Source organism: Oncorhynchus masou, chromosome 27 (assembly GCF_036934945.1).
Source record: "Oncorhynchus masou masou isolate Uvic2021 chromosome 27, UVic_Omas_1.1, whole genome shotgun sequence".
In the NCBI taxonomy this organism is placed as follows: Eukaryota; Metazoa; Chordata; class Actinopteri; order Salmoniformes; family Salmonidae; genus Oncorhynchus; species Oncorhynchus masou.
Genome location: NC_088238.1, coordinates 14790999 through 14810593, shown reverse-complemented (window position 1 = coordinate 14810593; position 19595 = coordinate 14790999). Strand labels below are relative to the sequence as shown.

Genomic DNA, 19595 nt, shown 5'->3' with positions numbered 1-19595 from the left:
GACACACACACATGCATCCACCCACACACAGGCACAGCCACCCATCCCACCAATGTGCAAGCATGCACACACACACACCAGTCAAAGACACTGACAGTCTTTACTCTCCTCATCTCTAGCGGTTCCTAGCAGGGGGAAGAGTTATCTAAATGATAGATAGGCAGCCATGTTTAATCCTTAAAGGAAGATAATAGAGTTCAAGCTCATCCTTTCAACACTGAAGCTCATAACAGACTGTCTGTCATACTAATACCCCACTCTGAATTCTTTCAGACGAAGAAAGGTACTCTGACATCTAATGACAGTAAAAGGTATTGAATGATATATCATGTGCACATGGCTGCATGTTCAACTTCAAATCAAATTGCTTATTTTGCACAGAATTGTCCATTGATTTTGAATTCCACTTGGAGTTCAGAGGAGAGAATGCCTCAATCAGAGTATGTTTTGAAGTCTGCTTAATGTGCATTTAAAACTGAGCATTGGACACATGAATATGATAATCATTTAGCTATTATCTGGCTTGAAAAAAGGCAATTTGTTGCTTTGAATCCCTCTGGGCTAGAAAAAAAGCCAGGGACAAGAAATACAACCCAGTCCTAAACTGCTGAGTGGCTTCTGAGATCAATAGAAATCAACTTCTGAAGGGAAAATGCCTCCACGCCTGCTGTGAAAGTACAGTTAAAAGGGAATCCGTGTTCTTTCTGTGGCAAACATCCCCTTTGCATTACATGCAGGGAATTATAAAACGGTTGCAGAACTCCTACTCAAGGTAGAGATTCACTCTCTACTGCAGTCTAATAAAGAGAAATATCAAACCCTGGGCAGGAGCCTGGACTTGTTGCAGTGCTTTTTGCAGACAGAGGAATTGGGTAGAAAAAGCCATTTGTTGCATGGTGGTGTGATAGGGGCTGAGTTCCAAATGGAACCATATTCCATAGTGCACTTCTTTTGAGCAGAGCCCTATGGACCCAGATCAAAAGTAGGGCACTATATATAGGGAATAGGGTGCCAATAGGGTGCCACACCTTCTAGTGTTGAGGGTCTGGACACGATTTCAGTCATTAGATAGGACAGGAGTAGTGGAAACTTGATTTAAAATGGATGCCCTGCCTTGCCCTACAGTCAACGAGGAGGAGAGATAGTACAGCAAGAGCCTGGATATAACTATTCAGAATCCACTCGACTACATGGGATCATTGACTTCAGGCACCTGTAATCTGTGAGGATCTGTGGAGTGTCCAGGGGAAAACACTGACTAATAGTCTACCTCTACAAGAGAATTCTTCAACAGGATTTGTACAGCAATTGAAGCCTTTTATGAGGTGAAACTAAATTGTCACTCCCATTAATATTTTCAATTTTCAATGTGCCAAACCCTCATCGGCTAAATCTCCTGAGACAAATGTCAAGCAAAATACTAACTTCATTATGTAACACTGCTTTCATACACCAACATGATATTAGACACAACATGAGATTTTGTCAGTTAGACAGATATGTATGAATAACTTGTGAGAATGAAAAGACAAAACATGGAAACACTAAAAGGACAACGCATGAGTGGTGAGTTACCTCAGTCCCTTTTTGGGGAGTGTGTTTCTGTCAAGAGGCATGCTGTTAAGACACAGAGAACGAAAAACATTAGAATTACCTACAGGTGTAGGATCTTAATTTGATCACCATGTTGTTGTGCAGCAGGAAATGCAATATTTTAGTGTACTGTACTTGAGGTTTAAAAAGGCTTCTGATGTCTGTAATTTCCACTTTGCTGGAATATTATTTTCCTGCTGTGAGAAACTGGTCAAATTAAGATTCTACATTTAAACGATCATGATGCCATGGATTCAATTCAATCTATTGACTGATAGAACACACAGACTGTCTAAAGTGAGAATGCTAAAGGACAATCACTACAATGGGCAACGTTACCCAAGAAACAGACATATGGAAAGCACACATTAAACCGAACATTTGGGTTAGTTTGATACTCTCAATTTAGACAACAATCTGTGGATGAAGGAAATATTACAAACCGCTATGACAACAGTGAGCTATACTGAAAGGACAAGATGAGCATGACGTTGTATTCCATACATACAGTCTACAAGTCCATTTTCAAAATGTCTGTACATTGAGGGCTGTGTGTCAGAGACGGCTGGTGTGATAAGATATAGGAGGACGGGCTCATTGTAATGGCTGGAATGGAATAAACGGAGCGGAGTGAAACACGTAGCTTCCCTGTGTTTGATATCGTTCCCTTCATTCCAACCATTACAATATCTTTTCCCATCAGCCACCACTGATGTACATGTCAAACCCGCTGCTCTGAAACAAACTACCCACAGGAACCTAATGGAGTTGTTCCACATTGGGACTCACCCCTCAGAAAGCGTGGACTTGACGCTGGCCGTGCGGGTGACTTTGGGGCCGTGGTGGTGCCCCAGCAGCAGGTCAATGGACTCGGAGCTGGTGTGCAGACTGGTCATGCTCTGGCAGCTCAGTGTGTCCTTACTGCCAGAGCATGCCGAGGAGCTGCTGAGGTTGGTGGGCCAGGGGCGGGCGTTGGAGGGCAGCGAGAGGCCTGACGCCGGGCTGGAGGCAGGTGAATCAGTGCCCAGGTCAGGGGCCTTGCCATAAAGTGGGCTGCTCGCCCCGCTCTGCCCGCCCGCGCTGCCCAGGCTCCCCGTGCCCGAGGAGGGAGAGTCCAGGCTGGCCTGGCGCGCCAATGTGCCATGAGGGCTGCCCAACGCAGAGGGGCACTTGCCTGAGTCAGGTGTGCCTGGGGTACTGGCCTTGCTGCTGGCTTTGGTGCCAAACAACCTGGGAGAGAGAGAAAGAAATAGATGGTTCCATTCATTCACAGACTATGGCAATCATGATCCCCTCATAGACAGAACAAACTCAGTCTCTAGGTTCAGAACCAGGTTGTTTGATATAGAATAGTATTACATTTATTTGATTACACCAAGGAAATAGGAGATTGGGGAAAGTTTGCATTCCGCTCAACACTGCCCCTCCCCTATCTTCATCACCTTTAGCAACTATCTCATAAGCCTACCATATTCTTCTTCATAGACACTATGAAGAAGTACACCTTCCCTACTGCCTCTGTTAGAGTATGTCTGCATCCCAAATTGCACCCTATTCCCTATCTTGCACTACTTAGTACACTACTTTAGACCAGAGCCCTATGGGAATAGGGTGACAGTTGAGACGACGGAGCTCCCAGTGATTTTAATTCAGACAGCTGTGGTTCAGACAGCTGTGGTCATAGCATTGCCCCATTTTTATTCCATGCATGTAATCAGCCAATCTGGTTACTCAGAAACACATGTGTTGTTCACAGGTCCTTCCTGTCGTGTCTGACGTGGGGCTGCCATCAAACAGGCTCCCAATTAATAGGTGCCTTTTTCTAAGAGGTATACGCACAAATCCAAAATGCACTCTGCGCCTCAACAGGTTGGACAGCGCGGCCGTGTCTGGACACATCTAATCAATGAGACTCGGGTTCGCGAACAGAATAGCTTTCTCACTGTCAGTGAATCAGTTTAGCCTGACCTGAATGGCAAATCATCTACCGTTCATCCTGAGAGAAATGCCATCAGTTTCTGTGATGACATCTACCGAACAGCAGGGGGCACCCTTTGCCTCCCCGACTCTAAAGCTCAACGAACAAACTCAGACCAATGTTTCTGTGCTGGGATTTGATTTAGTGTCTTATTACCTTATTACCTAAAAAAATATATATATGAGACTTTGGAATGCTAATTCTGCGTCGCTTCAGAGAAGAAGTGAACCTCTACCTGTAATTCTGACAGCACCAATGAACACTATCTATCAGTAGCATCTTGGAGCTGAGAAACAACATTGTACCTCATAAACAACACTTCATTATTCTGTGGTGGCCTCGAGCACGCAGTCGGTGAGAGTGCCTAGGGAACAACAAGCTCCCTCCACCTTTATAATAGAGATGAAAAATGGCAGCTGCTTGGCTAGGCTACCAAGCTCTTATATGAGTGCAGGGGAAACCAAGTGAGCAGTGTTGACTGACCTGCGGAAGGTGGGTGAGGCAATGTCCGGGTACTTGGACCCTGGTTGTCTGAGGCCAGACTGGCCCGTGGAGGTGGGGCTGGACTTGGGGGAGGTGGATAAACCTGCTGGGTCCTGGTCTGACACGGCCACTTTCTCCTTGTCCGTCTGGTTGATGGTGATGGGGATGGGGCTGGAGCGCCCCGAGCCCACCTTCCCAGCGTCCCTTCGCTTGGTCCCCGTTCCTCCGGCCGACTTGCAGCTGACATTGGAATCGATGCTGCTGGAACTGGAGCGGTGGCCGCTGCGCCCCACCACCCCCCCGCTGGAGGACTTGGCCGGCCGGGGCAGAGAGCGGTACTGGAGGGGCACCTTGGAGCCTCCGCAGCCCATCAGCACCCCATCGTCCTGGGGCTGGGAGCCATCCAGGCTGGTCTTACGGCCTCCGCTGATCCCTGTCCCCTTGCCGATAGCCGAAGACTTGGGCACCTTCCCCAGTGTGGCGGAGCCACTGGCCAGGGTGGCACCACTGGACGTGATGAGGGCACCGGAGGGGGGGCTGGCCATCTTTTTATAGCCGAACGACCCAGTGGTGGGGGGGCGGGCGATGCCCGAGGGGGGTTTCTTGCCCTCGTCGCCACTGCTCTTGCCGGCGTCGGAGGGCGAGCGCTGGATGCCAGCGGTCTTGGAGGGGGCCTTGCATTTCTCTGAGGCCTTGGCATCATCAGTTTGACCTGTCGATGCAAAGGCCAGTCATTAACAAGCTGGCAAACACCTTCCCCTCTGCAAACTGCTGGGGTACTGAATAATTTAGCTAGGATCGAGGGGAGGGGAGACGGACCTTGCAGCTTATTGGTAAATAACGGGACTCATCTTTGTCATCATCTGTAAGGCTACAGGGCAGGTGTGCCAAATGACTTTACACTTCGCTAACATTTTACAACTCTTTTCACAAAGCTCAGCTAAAATAGAAAGCTATACTAATCCAAACATGAGAAGACTTGCTGAGCAAACCAAAACACGACTGAGAAAAAGATAAAGTAGAACGGAGAAACGACAAACATTACCGAAGGCCTCGAAGGGCAACGACACAGGATTCCTAATGAATAATCTGATTGGCCTAAATCTTTGACCCTGTTATATAATCAATGTTTAACTGGAACACATCAACAAATTAAATTAACTTATAAATGAAGCTAGGATGGACATTTCCTGGTCCTAATATCAACCAGACAGGCAGTTTGATTGAATGAATGACCAGTCAGAGAATAATCTACACCACCATCCATCCTCAGTTAGACATGGGCCCTGTTCAAATAGGTCAGAAATCCATCCTTCCGACCTTCCTTGAAGTAATCACAGATCTGACTTGGTGAACGTAATAGGGCGGTAACCTTGGATACATCGATACAATCACTTATACTGTCGATCTGTGCTCACCTCAAGACAACAAGAAAGGAAGGAAGTTATTTCTACAGTTTTCCAACAGGGCCATGGTAGCAAGAAATAAGCAAGGTCTGAAGAAGGTCGAAGAAGGAGGGCGGGTCCTACCAGGGGTTTTTAGGGTGGCGCTGGTTCCTTTGGTCCGGGGGGGCGTGATGCCCACCTGGGCAGTCATACCCCTCCTCCAGGAGCCAGTCTGGGACATGGGTAGGCCCGTCTTCTGCCCGGGATCCTCACCACACTGCCCCGCTGGCGAGGAGGCAGAGGAGGAGGAAGGCTTCCACTTTGAGCCAGGCTCCATGCTGACATCCAGCTCCTCGTCCACCTTCTTCAGATCTTCAGCTCCGGCCCAGCTGCTGCTGACCTCCTGCTCCACATGCTGGTGTGTGTCCGCCTGGGACGGTCAGTAACCCACACACCTTTATTTTACTATGCTTGTGGTGACCAAAACATGTATTCCATTTCAAAATCCTATTTTCCCTCACCCCTAATTATAAACCTGCACTTAAACCCTAATTATAAACCTAAACTTAACCCCTAATTATAAACCTGAACTTAACCCCTAATTATAAACCTAAACTTAACCCCTAATTATAAACCTGAACTTAACCCCTAATTATAAACCTAAACTTAACCCCTAATTATAAACCTAAACTTAACCCCTAATTATAAACCTAAACTTAACCCCTAATTATAAACCTAAACCTAATTATAAACCTAAACTTAACCCCTAATTATAAACCTAAACTTAACCCCTAATTATAAACCTGAACTTAACCCCTAATTATAAACCTAAACTTAACCCCTAATTATAAACCTAAACTTAACCCCTAATTATAAACCTAAACTTAACCCCTAATTATAAACCTAAACTTAACCCCTAATTATAAACCTAAACTTAACCCCTAATTATAAACCTAAACTTAACCCCTAATTATAAACCTAAACTTAACCCCTAATTATAAACCTAAACTTAACCCCGAACACTAAAACAGGTTTTCCCTTGTTTTACTATCCTTATGAAGACTTCTGGTCCCCACAAGGAGAGTAAAACAAAACAAAACCACACACACACACACAATACAGTATGAGTAAGCCACCTGACAGATGGTGAACCCCCCCTTACTAACCACACCAACAGTCTCTTAAGAGATCAATCTGTTGAGGTTTCCACAAGGCACACATACTTGGCTATTTTTACCATGCTCCCTTAACACTGCACAAGGAATGGGTTCCGCTGTACATTTCCTTGGCTTTCTCTCTTGAAAGCCAATTAAAACAAAGTAAATAGCTTCATTTCCAGACTACAGTGATATACCTCATTGTTACACATACACATAAAAAGTATGATAGACAAGTCCCTGTTTTAATTGAAGCAAGTGCAAAGACAGTGATGCTTCAGTATCATTACTCACAGTTAGTTCAATGTCTGGAAGCATGGATATACTCTATTCGTGTTCATTTATAAGAGAGTAAACAGGATATAGGCTCTATGGGTTGTTCAGGCTCGGACAAGCCTACTGCCTTCATTTACATTCCATGGTGTACTGTACCTGGGCTGCCTTGTTCTTGCGTGGTGACGATGTGATGGCAGGGTAGGTGGGCGTGTTCAGATCGTCTGTGCTGATGTTATCTACAGTGTCACTGAGACCGCTGCTGACCGAACTGCTGTCATCCCAACTACCAGAGAGAGAGAGAGAGAGAGAGAGAGAGAGAGAGAGAGAGAGAGAGAGAGAGAGAGAGAGAGAGAGAGAGAGATTCCATTTTGTCATCCCTCCACAAATACCAATAATCCTCTCCTTCACCCTTCCAGTAACCCTTCAGGTAAACTCAGAAACGTGCATCTCTGCACCGTGCAAAAGAGAAACCCTTTCCAACCTGCAGGTAATGCACTCTGTGTACTGTGAAGTTGCCCCTAGACACTGATCTTGAGTCAGTTTTGCATTTCCCTGACTAATGGTTAACTTAATGATTGGTGGAGGGGAAGGTGATCCTGGATCTGTACCTAGGGGAAACTTCACCCCGAGGTGCACTATGCGTTGTACCTGCATCTGGCTTCCTATCACGCTGCCTTAATGAAACCTACCCAGTCCCCAGGGAGCCAGGAGATATGCCGGAAACAAGCAATCTCTGTCGTGGGTGAGGATTCGCTCAATTTCCAATCACCTCCTCCCATCTATCACTGTTGTTGATCATTCATCCTCTCTAATTAGTACATTGAGTGGCGGTGGCCCTCTTTAAATCTTCATTAGGCTATTGACATCTGGGTATTGTGTATCCTGCGATAATTTCTCAACAAATAAAATGTAGTTATGAAGCCCTTTTTACATCAGAAGATGTCACAAAGTGCTTATGCAGAAACCCAGGCTAAAACCCCAAACAGCAAGCAATGCAGATGTAGAAGCACGGTGGCAAGGAAAAACTCCCTAGAAAGGCAGGAACCTAGTGGAGGCCACATCACTCTTCAAAATGTTCAAACATTCATAGATCACCAGCAGGGTCAAAACATGACTATATACGTGATGTATGGATCAGGACTGTATATGGGATGTATGGATCAGGACTGTATATGTGATGTATGGATCAGGACTGTATATGGGATGTATGGATCAGGACTGTATACATGATGTATGGATCAGGACTGTATACATGATGTATGGATCAGGACTGTATTTGGGATGTATGGATCAGGACTGTATTTGGGATGTATGGATCAGGACTGTATATGTGATGTATGGATCAGGACTGTATATGTGATGTATGGATCAGGACTGTATATGGGATGTATGGATCAGGACTGTATATCGGGATGTATGGATCAGGACTGTATTTGGGATGTATGGATATGATGTATGGATCAGGACTGTATCAGGATGTATTTGGGATGTATGGATGATGTATGGATCAGGACTGTATTTGGGATGTATGGATCAGGACTGTATGGGATGTATGGATCAGGACTGTATATGGGATGTATGGATCAGGACTGTATATCAGGGATGGGATGGATCAGGACTGATGTATGGATCAGGACTGGATGTATGGATCAGGACTGTATAGGATGTATGGATCAGGACTGTATATGGGATGTATGGATCAGGACTGTATACGGGATGTATGGATCAGGACTGTATATGGGATGTATGGATCAGGACTGTATATGGGATGTATGGATCAGGATACATGATGTATGGATCAGGACTGGATGTATGGATCAGGACTGTATTTGGGATGTATGGATCAGGACTGTATTTGGGATGTATGGATCAGGACTGTATTTGGGATGTATGGATCAGGACTGTATATGGGATGTATGGATCAGGACTGTATTTGGGATGTATGGAACAGGACTGTATATGTGATGTATTGATCGGGACTGTATATGGGATGTATGGAACATGTTAGCATGACATCATTGGATGGTTTTGACTTTCTTATCAGGCCTGGGTTCAAATACTATTTAAAATCTTTCCAATACTTTGAGTGTTTGTTTGAGCCTGGCTGGAGTGTGGGTGGGTGGGTTTTTCAGTTTTGAAACTATTCTATCGGTTCCATTGCATCGGGCAAGCAGAATCATCAAGCCCAGATAAAGTATTTGAAATGATTTCAAATAGTATCTGAACACTGGTCTGGTTATTATGCAAGTGATGTACCCAGAACCCCTAAACAAAGGCCATATGGTTCAACTAGTGATCATTTCTGCACATGCTGTTTAATTACCACAGCTCCAGAGATTGGGATCTCCAGAAATATGTTTCAGTCATGTCCAATTCCATTTTCTCTTATCACACCTAATAAATCCCCCTCAATAATAATGTATTAGTTCTCTCTCCGTCTCAGGCTCATGCACACACACACACACACACACACACACACACACACACACACACACACACACACACACACACACACACACACACACACACACACACACACACACACACTGGATGGTTGCCATGACAATCTGTGTGTATGTATCTCTAGCATGAATTAACATTTGGAATCTGATCACCTCACTAAAGCTAGAAATTGAGCCTCAGAGGAAAATGCAGCCAATTTGATCCAGCATAGCTACAGTCATACATACAGGGAACTAAAGAAATATGACAAATTAACCAAGAACGTGTGGGAACCTTATCGACTGTCTAAGAGGGGAGAGAGGAGAGGATTTAACCTGCTCAAGGACATGAAACAATAAACCCTGAAGTATTGTTATCTCAATTCAATCATATGTGACTGAGCAACTGTCCTCTACCACATATGGGAGATGACATACCAGAGATGACAGATCAGAGATGACTTCCAATCCCTTAGAAAAGTGAATCAGTTGTCATTGCTTAAGATAGTTTGCTAATTCCATTTTAGTCGAGTGAACATTACTTCTCCTCTGACATCTATAACTCATCCAAGACAAAGCTGAAACCCAAAGACAGGCTCAAAAGGAGAAAATAATGAGTTGTATGAAAGGCCCACAATGGGTGTTGGGAGAGGTGTGTGGGTGTTCCTCTGAAAGATATAACAGTGTGTGGACATGCACGGGTGGGTTCTCCCTGCTCACTCTTTCCTACTTTTCAAAGGGATTGAAAGCTATTCATATCAGCATTGGATAACACCAGGAATTTAAATATCAAGTTCACAGTTGGTTATACAATAATAAAATCATTCTCTTCTGCAATGCTAACAGGGTGAGCCTGTTAAGAAAACAGAGCTGGAAAGGGCATGTTTTCTAACTGTACTGTATGTAGAGTTGGAAACTATTTCAATTGGAGCAAAAGTTTGATCTGTACAAATGGAATCCTTGACAGTTAAATGGGAATTCTCAGCTCCTCCATCTTTTTGGAATATAGGTCTCTGAACATCTCAATTCCATGAAATAAATGGAAACTATAAATTGCCTGTGGCCTGTCTGGCATGGATCCCATTTCACAATAGCCAATTTCTCATTGGCCATATGTCATTTATCATTTTGCCATTTAATTTGTCCCCAAACTCTATTATTAGGAGGCAGTCTCAGTGATGACCGTGCCCAGGGTGAGTGATTGAATCATCATGTGTGAAGATGCAGATCTTCACGAGAAACATTTATTCACTTCCTCATTGTTTTAATTGATGGTGGTATTGATTGTTTGCTTCAACGGGCCTAGATGCTATTTTCATTACATATTTTCTATGATATTAAAAGCATACTATCATCAACAGTTGATTAATTGTGTCTATGTTGAGAATGTTGTAGGTGGTAATTGGCCACACCGCTCGTTAAGTCCTGATTCAGGACAGGTGCTTAGTGTTGTAGGTGGTAATTGGCCACACCCCTCATTAAGTCCTGATTCAGGACAGGTGCTTAGAGTTGTAGGTGGTAATTGGCCACACCGCTCGTTAAGTCCTGATTCAGGACAGGTGCTTAGTGTTGTAGGTGTAATTGGCCACACCGCTCGTTAAGCCCTGATTCAGGACAGGTGCTTAGTGGCATTGATTAGATGGCATCAGTTGAGCCTTTGAGCCTTTCCATTGAGTATGTTTATATGCACACTAATAATTCAATAACAAACTGATTATGGTAATAGGTCAAGTATGCCTTAAACATCTTACTCTGATTATCTTAACCAGCTTAAGGTCATATTCCAAGTAAGCAGCATACTCCGATTAAATGATTGAATGATTAGCTATTCACAATCTGGGTATTTACAATAATCATAGTATTGTGTGCATGTAAACGTACCCATTGTCTGGGAGAGACATGTATGGGGCTTCTGTGTAGCTACGCTATCAGGCTAGTTTGAATCCCATTGCTTTTACACATTAAAAGCCTGGATGTATTTACATCCAATCAATCAGAGTGGTTACTTTGTGAACAAGCCATTTCAAAGATCAACAGCTACTCTAACATCAAACGTTTAATTGTCGTTTCACCGCAAGAGCTGCACTGATCTGATCTCAAACAGAGTCAGTTGGTGCTTAAAGTGAAAGGCACTATGCATCTTTTCTCCAATAGGATTCTACAAAGACGCGGAAATCGATAGCCTCGAAAAAAGCTGGCTTGTTTGCTGTAATCACTTCCTCTTATCTTAAGTGGCCGATGGCGACGCCGCGACTTTGCCTGGAAGTTGTTACGACGAGCTTCAGCATCCAAAGCACTTGTGGTGGCTGACAGTGACTTTCCCCTCCCAGAATGGAACATGGAGAGACTCGACGATGATGGTACTCAGGATCAAGATTGCACCCAGGGCTAACGCTTGAGTTTCCATAGTGACAGCAGCTTTTGTCAGGTCACATCATCTCTCTACTTAGATGTGCCCCTCTGAAAATAAAGAAACCGGTCCTGTTCTTCCAGGGCCGGCCCCAGGATGCTAATGGGCGCCCAACCCGTTTAGAAACTCAGTCGGGGTCTCAACTTACTGTTGAGAGTTAGAATAGAAAAATACACAAGGTGCAAGTTAGAAAGTTGGTTGTGCATCAACAATTTTTTTGTTGTTATCTCAGTCACTCAATAAGCCATGTCAGCTAACAATTTTTAGACTGGTAAATTAGTCTAGCCAGCTATCTAAACTAATAATCATGGCCGAATACTGACCGGTCATGCAGGGCACGTGCCCTAAAGCCCTGACCTCCAGGGGGCCAGCATTGATTTTGTTAGTCACTCTCACTCAGATATCATTAACATGGCATAAGTCATGGCTAAATGTGTAGAACTGCAGAAAATTAGCTGTAAAACTGAATAAATCTCACGTAGGGCCCCTAAAAGTCTAGAGCCGGTCCTGTGTTCTTCACAACTACAACACCAACAGGGGGGAATGTGATGTCCCTTTCCTAAACGTCTCCAGAGACCAGGTATCCTTGGGTAACAGACAAGAAGGGGGCAGACAGAGACACGTCTAAGACTTCGTCCAAAAAACTGTTATCATAGTAGTGCAGTACAAGGGAATAGGGTGCTGTTTGGAATGGATCTATCACCGTCTCAGAGGACTGGTAGCATACTAAAATCCCCGTTTTGGGAAGGGATGAGAGACCGGCCCTTAGATGACTCGTGTCTCCTTTCTGATGATCAATACCTTTGGATTACTGCGTACTGCGTAGGCAACCGGGCCAGAATAGTAAGACAAAATAGAGCTCCTAAACTTTCAAACATTTCATTAGATACAGTACATACTATGTTACTAATAATATAATAAATACATGAGATAAATACTAAACATTTCATGAGATAACTATACTACTGTCCAGCGCCAATAGTCCTTTATGCCCAATCTTACACATCAAACTCCTGATCAATCTATAAGGTGAGTCTTCTGTGAGAGAAGACCAGACAAAAAGGAAAGAGACTCTTATCTGATATACTTTCAATTCCCCCACCAAATCCATCACTTTTGATAACATCGACGGTAGCACTGTCTATTTGGGATGATTGAGTAGAGAGGGGAGGCTAATTTCCTGTGAAGAAGGGATGGCTTTTATATACCGTATCCCAAATTGAGTCTAAATCACAAAATTACAGGGATGGTTTTCAAGGAAATGGTATGAAAATCTTGTGTGAGAGTGTCAACCTTGACTAACAGCTAACAAGTGATGACTATCTATCCATATGATACTGTTTGGATATCCAAATAGCTACCTAGCCTGTGTTATTATTGGCTGCCACACTAATGAGCAGAAGTAAAACAGATGGCTGTTTACAATCTCCACTGCCTTCAAATTCTTTTCTAAAAGTGAGTAAATTGTCTCTCGCTCTCGGCTGTGACACATTGGGTACAATTCCCTCTTCCCTCCTGCGGTGGTCTTCTTAACACAATGCTGACAATCCAAAGTAATATTAATTAGTCTATAAAGTACTGGGAAATAAGATTATAATTCTCTGCTATTTTCCACCCCAATTTGTCCCAGTTAGAACGTGTTGACTGTCACAGACTTGGGGCGATCTGGATTGTTCTTGAAAAAAATAAGCCTATAATCGTAACGCTAACTAACCCTTTTGATTTCTCTGCCATCCTCTTTTGTGGTGGTAAGTCAATTGCTTTAATTAAGTGACTGACTCTAATGTACAATTCAGAATGGTTGTATTTGGCTAGAAGAAGGAGTAGTTAGGAAGACAAATAATACTTCACAAAAAGTGACCTACAAATCAAGCATCATGTTAGAAGGGACATTTATTGATAACACATCTCAGAATAAAGGCTTCCCGGGTTTGATTACATTGTCAATACATTGTTATGAAGCACTGGAGGACAGGGGCGAATTAATGACTTAATTATATTGATGAATGAATAAACCCACCCTTCGACAACATGCACTATAGATACACAATAGCGATAACTTGATTCATTTATTTTTAGTTCACCTTGATTTAACCAGGAAGACCAGTGGAAAACAAGTTCTCATTTACAACTGTGACCTGGCCAAGATAAAGCAAAGCAGTGCGACACAAACAACACAGAGTTACACATGGAATAAACAAACTTACAGTCAATAACACAATAGAAAAATCTATATACAATGTGTGCAAAAATGTAACTAATATACAGTACAGGTAAAGTAACCCTACACTACTACCTAAAGGTATTCAACTCCTCTCCCCCCTCAGCCTAGCTTAGTGCAGCCAAGGCCAGTTTACAGGAGGACCCATGAGGGCTGTCCTGAGAGCATGCCTGTATTGGCTGAATATTTAATAGCAGTGCATCCCAAGGCACCAGCCCCTGATGGAATCATCGGTGATTTCTCTGACAGGCAGCGAGTCCCTCAGAGCTGCGGATGGGCGACACACGCTAGGGGCCTCTCCATATCTCTAGGGGCCTGGCCCCAGACAGAGCTCACAGCTATGACCAATAACCATTTCATAGCCCTGAAGCTATGTCAACACTAACAGTATAGGTGTTTGAGTCACAAGCTCTTTAATAAACAACAACGTGTAAGTCCCGCTGTGTGTCTCGATATGTTGCTAGATGTAGAGCATGTTGATTCCCCCTTCTGTATATCATGTACAGTACCAGTCAAACATTTGGACACACCTACTCATTCTGTTTTTTTTATTCATTTTTACATTGTAGAAAACTAGATAAGACATCAAAACTATCAAATAAAACATATGGAATCATGTAGTAACCAAAAAAGTGTTAAACAAATCAAAATATATTTTATATTTGAGATTCTTCAAAGCCACCCTTGCCTTGATGACAACTTTGCACACTCTTGGCATTCTAAAAAAACAGATTCATGAGGTAGTCACCTGGAATGCATTTCAATTAACAGGTGTGCCTTCTTAAAAGTTAACAATGCGTTAAATTAACTTAATGCGTTTGAGCCAATGCAGAAGATAGCCCTATTTGGTAAAAGTCCATACTATGGACTATTTGCTCCAAGTCCGTATTATGGCAAGAACAGCTTAAATAAGCAAAGATAAACGACAGTCCATCATTACTTTAAGACATGAATGTCAGTCAATACGGAAAATGTCAAGAACTTTGAAAGTTTCTTCAACTGCAATCTCAAAAACCATCAAGCGCTATGATGAAACTGGCTCTCATGAGGACCGCCACAGGAAAGGGAGACCCAGAGTTACCTCTGCTGCAGAGGATATGTTCATTAGAGTTAACTGCACCTCAGATTGCAGCCCAAATAAATGCTTCACAGAGTTCAAGTAACAAACACATCAACATCAACTGTTCAGAGGAGACTGTGTGAATCAGTCCTTCATGGTCGAATTACTGCAAAGAAACCACAACTAAAGGACACCAATAATAAGAAGAGACTTGCTTGGGCCAAGAAACACGAGCAATGGACATTAGACCAGTGGAAATGTTGATTTGTTTAACACTTTTTGGTTACTACATGATTCCATATGTGTTACTTCATAGTTCTGATGTCTTCACTATTATTCTACAATGTAGAAAATATGACAAATAAAGAAAGTGTCCAAACTACTGACTGGTACTGTATACAATATATCATATCCAGAAAATAAACTTTAGGAAAGTCACAATACACACTGAAGACTCTGTTCAACTTCCTGTAAACCCAGAAGCCTTTTCTCTTGACGTGCTAGATTTCCCTCAGGTTTAATAACAACGGCAGTGTCTAGTATTGATGCTTGTGTTTCCTACTATGCATTGTGGCACGTACTTTCCAAACATAGATTGCAATGAAATGGCTCCTCTCATCCATGCAAACAGAGTCTCATGCAATATTCAATACTGTAAGTGTTGCTCGGCGAAGGGAGAAAAAACCCAGACGATTTCAATGCTATTTGCAGCATGTAGAACGGATGACTGTAAAGACTGTAATACAGAGACGAACAGAGGAATGGAGGAAGCGATGTCTTTTCAGAAGAGAACCTTGTGGTGTTGTGTGTGTGACCGGCATCGACAGTAGGATGTGACCCTTTCTCTGAGGACTTCTTGTGTAACAGCGACCCAAACTCTCACACATCACCCAGACTCTCACACATCACCCAGACATCACCCAGACTCCCACACATCACCCAGACTCTCACACATCACCCAGACATCACCCAGACTCACACATCACCCAGACTCTCACACATCACCCAGACATCACCCAGACTCTCACACATCACCCAGACTCTCACACATCACCCAGACTCTCACACATCACCCAGACTCCCACACATCACCCAGACTCTCACACATCACCCAGACTCTCACACATCACCCAGACATCACCCAGACTCCCACACATCACCCAGACTCCCACACATCACCCAGACTCTCACACATCACCCAGACTCTCACACATCACCCAGACTCTCACACACACATCACCCAGACTCTCACATCACCCAGACTCCCACACATCACCCAGACTCCCACACATCACCCAGACTCCCACACATCACCCAGACTCCCACACATCACCCAGACTCCCACACATCACCCAGACTCCCACACATCACCCAGACTCTCACACATCACCCAGACTCCCACACATCACCCAGACTCCCACACATCACCCAGACTCTCACACATCACCCAGACTCCCACACATCACCCAGACTCTCACACATCACCCAGACTCCCACAATAAGGAGCTACAGTGATGTGTTCCCTCCGCATTTCTCAACACAATGAGAAGCACATTCATCCATACAGTTCTTTCATTTGGCGCCTTTTGTAAAGAACTGTTTGTCTTCTAAATGCAGCCACAGAGACTCTGTTGGGAGGTGGAGTACGCCCTGAGGGGTTTTCAGAAACGGTTTGTCTTTAATACTAAATTGAAAGTGACCGTATGCATTCAATCAAGGACCTCATCACTGTTTCTTCAGAAGAATCATGAAAATGTTAAGACGATAAGTCCAAAGAGATAAACAGTCATTTTCGAGATGACACCCATTCGCTTAATACCATGAAATACCATGACACTCATTCGCTTAATACCATGAAATACACTCAGGATCAATCTGTGACACCCATTCCACCTCAAAACAAAGAGAATAAAAGGCTGAACACGGTTTAGAGCAGTGTAGGGTGAAGTGAATTGTGAGACACACGTCGACGCCATAATGGGGATGCTTTCAAAGAAACTGCTTTCAAAGTGCTCTAGGCGTGTTAGTCCGTCCTGTAATCCTAGCCTAATGCTATTGAGCCCCGAGGCTCTCGCAATTACACGTCAGAAAACATGCCGTGCTAAATGACCTTAATCAATGTTTTCCCTCTCTCTTAACCAGCAGGCTCATCCAGCTTAGCCAAAGCCAAACTGTAAACTGTCCCATCAGTATAAGTCATTCCCTACTGATCTGAGAGAGCACACCAAACAAACAGCAATCAATAGCGTGTGTGTGTGTGTGTGTGTGTGTGTGTGTGTGTGTGTGTGTGTGTGTGTGTGTGTGTGTGTGTGTGTGTGTGTGTGTGAAGGGGGGGGGGGTAAAGCGTTGGAGCCAGCTGACTCCCACTCACCTCTCTGGGAAGGATGGATGGATTATGGCTGTCTGTTGTTACAGGGACCGACTGGCTGGCTGAAGTTCTCCTTCCCTGCCTGGCTCCTTCCCTGGTTGGCTGACTGACTATAGCGCCCTAACTAGAGTCAGGAGCCCAGCCCACCTGCCCTGGCTGGCTGTACAGCTAGCTGTGACACGACTGCACTCGGATAGTTACAGAGAGTGGAGGGACACCTACCCCATCGCTCCGCAAAACCCCTCCTCCCCCCTATTCCCCTCCCTCCCGTTAGGATCCGCCCGCCACTCACTTAATCGCCAAGAGACGCCACGCAGACCAATAAGAGCCAGCGCTGGACCACGAGGGGTTAATTGCAGCAGGATGGAGAGAAAGGGGGATGAATCTAGTAGCCTCAGGATGAGAGACAACAACAGAACCCCTTCCTGGAAGAAGAGTGAGCAAACTGTGTGCTGTTTGTCTGAAAAGCCTTGAAAGGAAATGAGCTCATATATAATAGGTGAGGCAGGCAGGCTGTCTATATAGATGAATCTCTAGACATTATTCCCAAGGCTTGTTTCCTGACCACAGAATGAGTCTGATGGAGACTAAATGGAAGTCATTATGAGCATTGGCTTTAGAGGGCAATGTGATTGACATTGTTTCAATATGTCATTTTTTAGATTTGGCCTTGAAAACCAAGTATTTGATAAACATAATGGCTGTCACTGCCAGTAGAATCCAATTGAACAGTGTTCAACTCAATTAAATAGTTATTTTGCAGATGCTGGGAATGAGACATGCCTTGGGGAAATAGACAGTGGCACGTCAATGCTCCTCTGCTTGGCTTGGTTTGCACAAGACAGGGCTTGGTTTGCACAAGACAGGGCTTGGTTTGCACAAGACAGGGCTTGGTTTGCACAAGACAGGGCTTGGTCGTTGCTGCAGTGCAGATGGCTTTTACCAGCCAGCAGTGCCAGTCAGGGGCCAACCAAAACAACACCACATGAGCTCAGTCCAACAACACAAGCTGCAGACTACAGTACAACACAGCCAGTCCAGATGACAGCAGCATGCCGTGCACAGTTCTCACCCTTTCTCTGGTGTGGATTAGACAGACAGACTATTCTGTGTTCTGCTGCCTCAAGGCTGAAGATTACAACATGGCGGAGTCACAGTATGAATAAAATGGCTCTGCATCTCCAGAGGAACAAGACACCAGCTACTATATCACTTTGTCTCACTTCCCAAGAGCCAGAAAGACACTACTTTATGCTTCCCACAATTCTTGGCAGCCAGCCTGGCTCAAATGGGGTGGCTGGCACCGTCTGGCATCCTCAAGGGTCACCCAGCTGTCTGCCCCTGCCTTCTGTGGCACGCTTGCTGGCGCCACCACTACCACTGTAAGCCCCTCCCCCGAATCCAGATGGAGACCTCAGGCTCCTGCCACCAGCCCCCAGCCCCCAGCTCCCAGTCCCCAGCTCCCAGCTCCCAGCTCCCAGCTCCCAGCTCCCAGCTCCCAGCTCCCAGCCCCCAGCTCCCAGCTCCCAGCCCCCAGCTCCCAGCCCCAGCTCCCCACGCTGGGTCTGATCCCCTGTACTGGCACAGCACAACCTGAATCCTATCCTCTCTAGGATAATGGTATTCCACCTCTCTATGTGGGGCACCAGATTAAAGAGGTGTGTCTCTATTGTGTCTTACGCTTGTGACAAATCCAATTCTCCATTCATTCATTCATTCATTCATTCATTCATTCATTCATTCAAAAACCATATTTACTGTGGCCACCCAGGAAATATGTGTGAGGATTGGATCAGTCATAATTAGGTGTAAACTAGAGATCAATATTTCTATATGGACAAGTCTACCATGTATGCATTTTCTTCAACTGTGCTCCAGTATTCATGGTGAATGAGCTAGAGGTTAGGCATTACAATATGACAGCACACAATCTATCCATGATCATCCTCAAACTTCATCTCTAGTCTTCTGCAAATTCTGGATCTTGTTTACGGAATTCATGATTGTCGTCTTTGATCGAAACAACCGAGGCCCATGTAGACTCATAAAATTTTTATCGCTGTAATTATGCAATAGCATGCATCATTTAATATGATTACATTTGTATAATCCACAACAGAGCCAGGCAGCGCGGCAGTCAATTGAATTATTAATAATGTGACTTTCATTCATTCTTATAAAAAGATGAAATTCAATCATCCCAGGTAATGTTCCTTTCAGATC

At 44.3% G+C, this 19595-nt stretch overlaps 1 protein-coding gene across 7 annotated transcripts in view; it reads right to left on the bottom strand.

Annotated features, from left to right (window-relative positions):
* Positions 1 to 19595, bottom strand: part of nav3 (neuron navigator 3) — a 105350-nt gene that overhangs the window by 43990 nt on the left and 41765 nt on the right. For all 7 annotated transcript variants that reach the window (XM_064939291.1, XM_064939292.1, XM_064939293.1 and 4 more), the window contains exons 6-10: positions 7029 to 7155; positions 5584 to 5869; positions 4055 to 4766; positions 2383 to 2823; positions 1576 to 1617 (exon numbers count right to left, since the gene is read on the bottom strand). In XM_064939291.1, the coding sequence (XP_064795363.1) occupies positions 1576 to 1617; positions 2383 to 2823; positions 4055 to 4766; positions 5584 to 5869; positions 7029 to 7155 (1608 nt within the window). The remainder of the gene's footprint in view (positions 1 to 1575; positions 1618 to 2382; positions 2824 to 4054; positions 4767 to 5583; positions 5870 to 7028; positions 7156 to 19595) is intronic.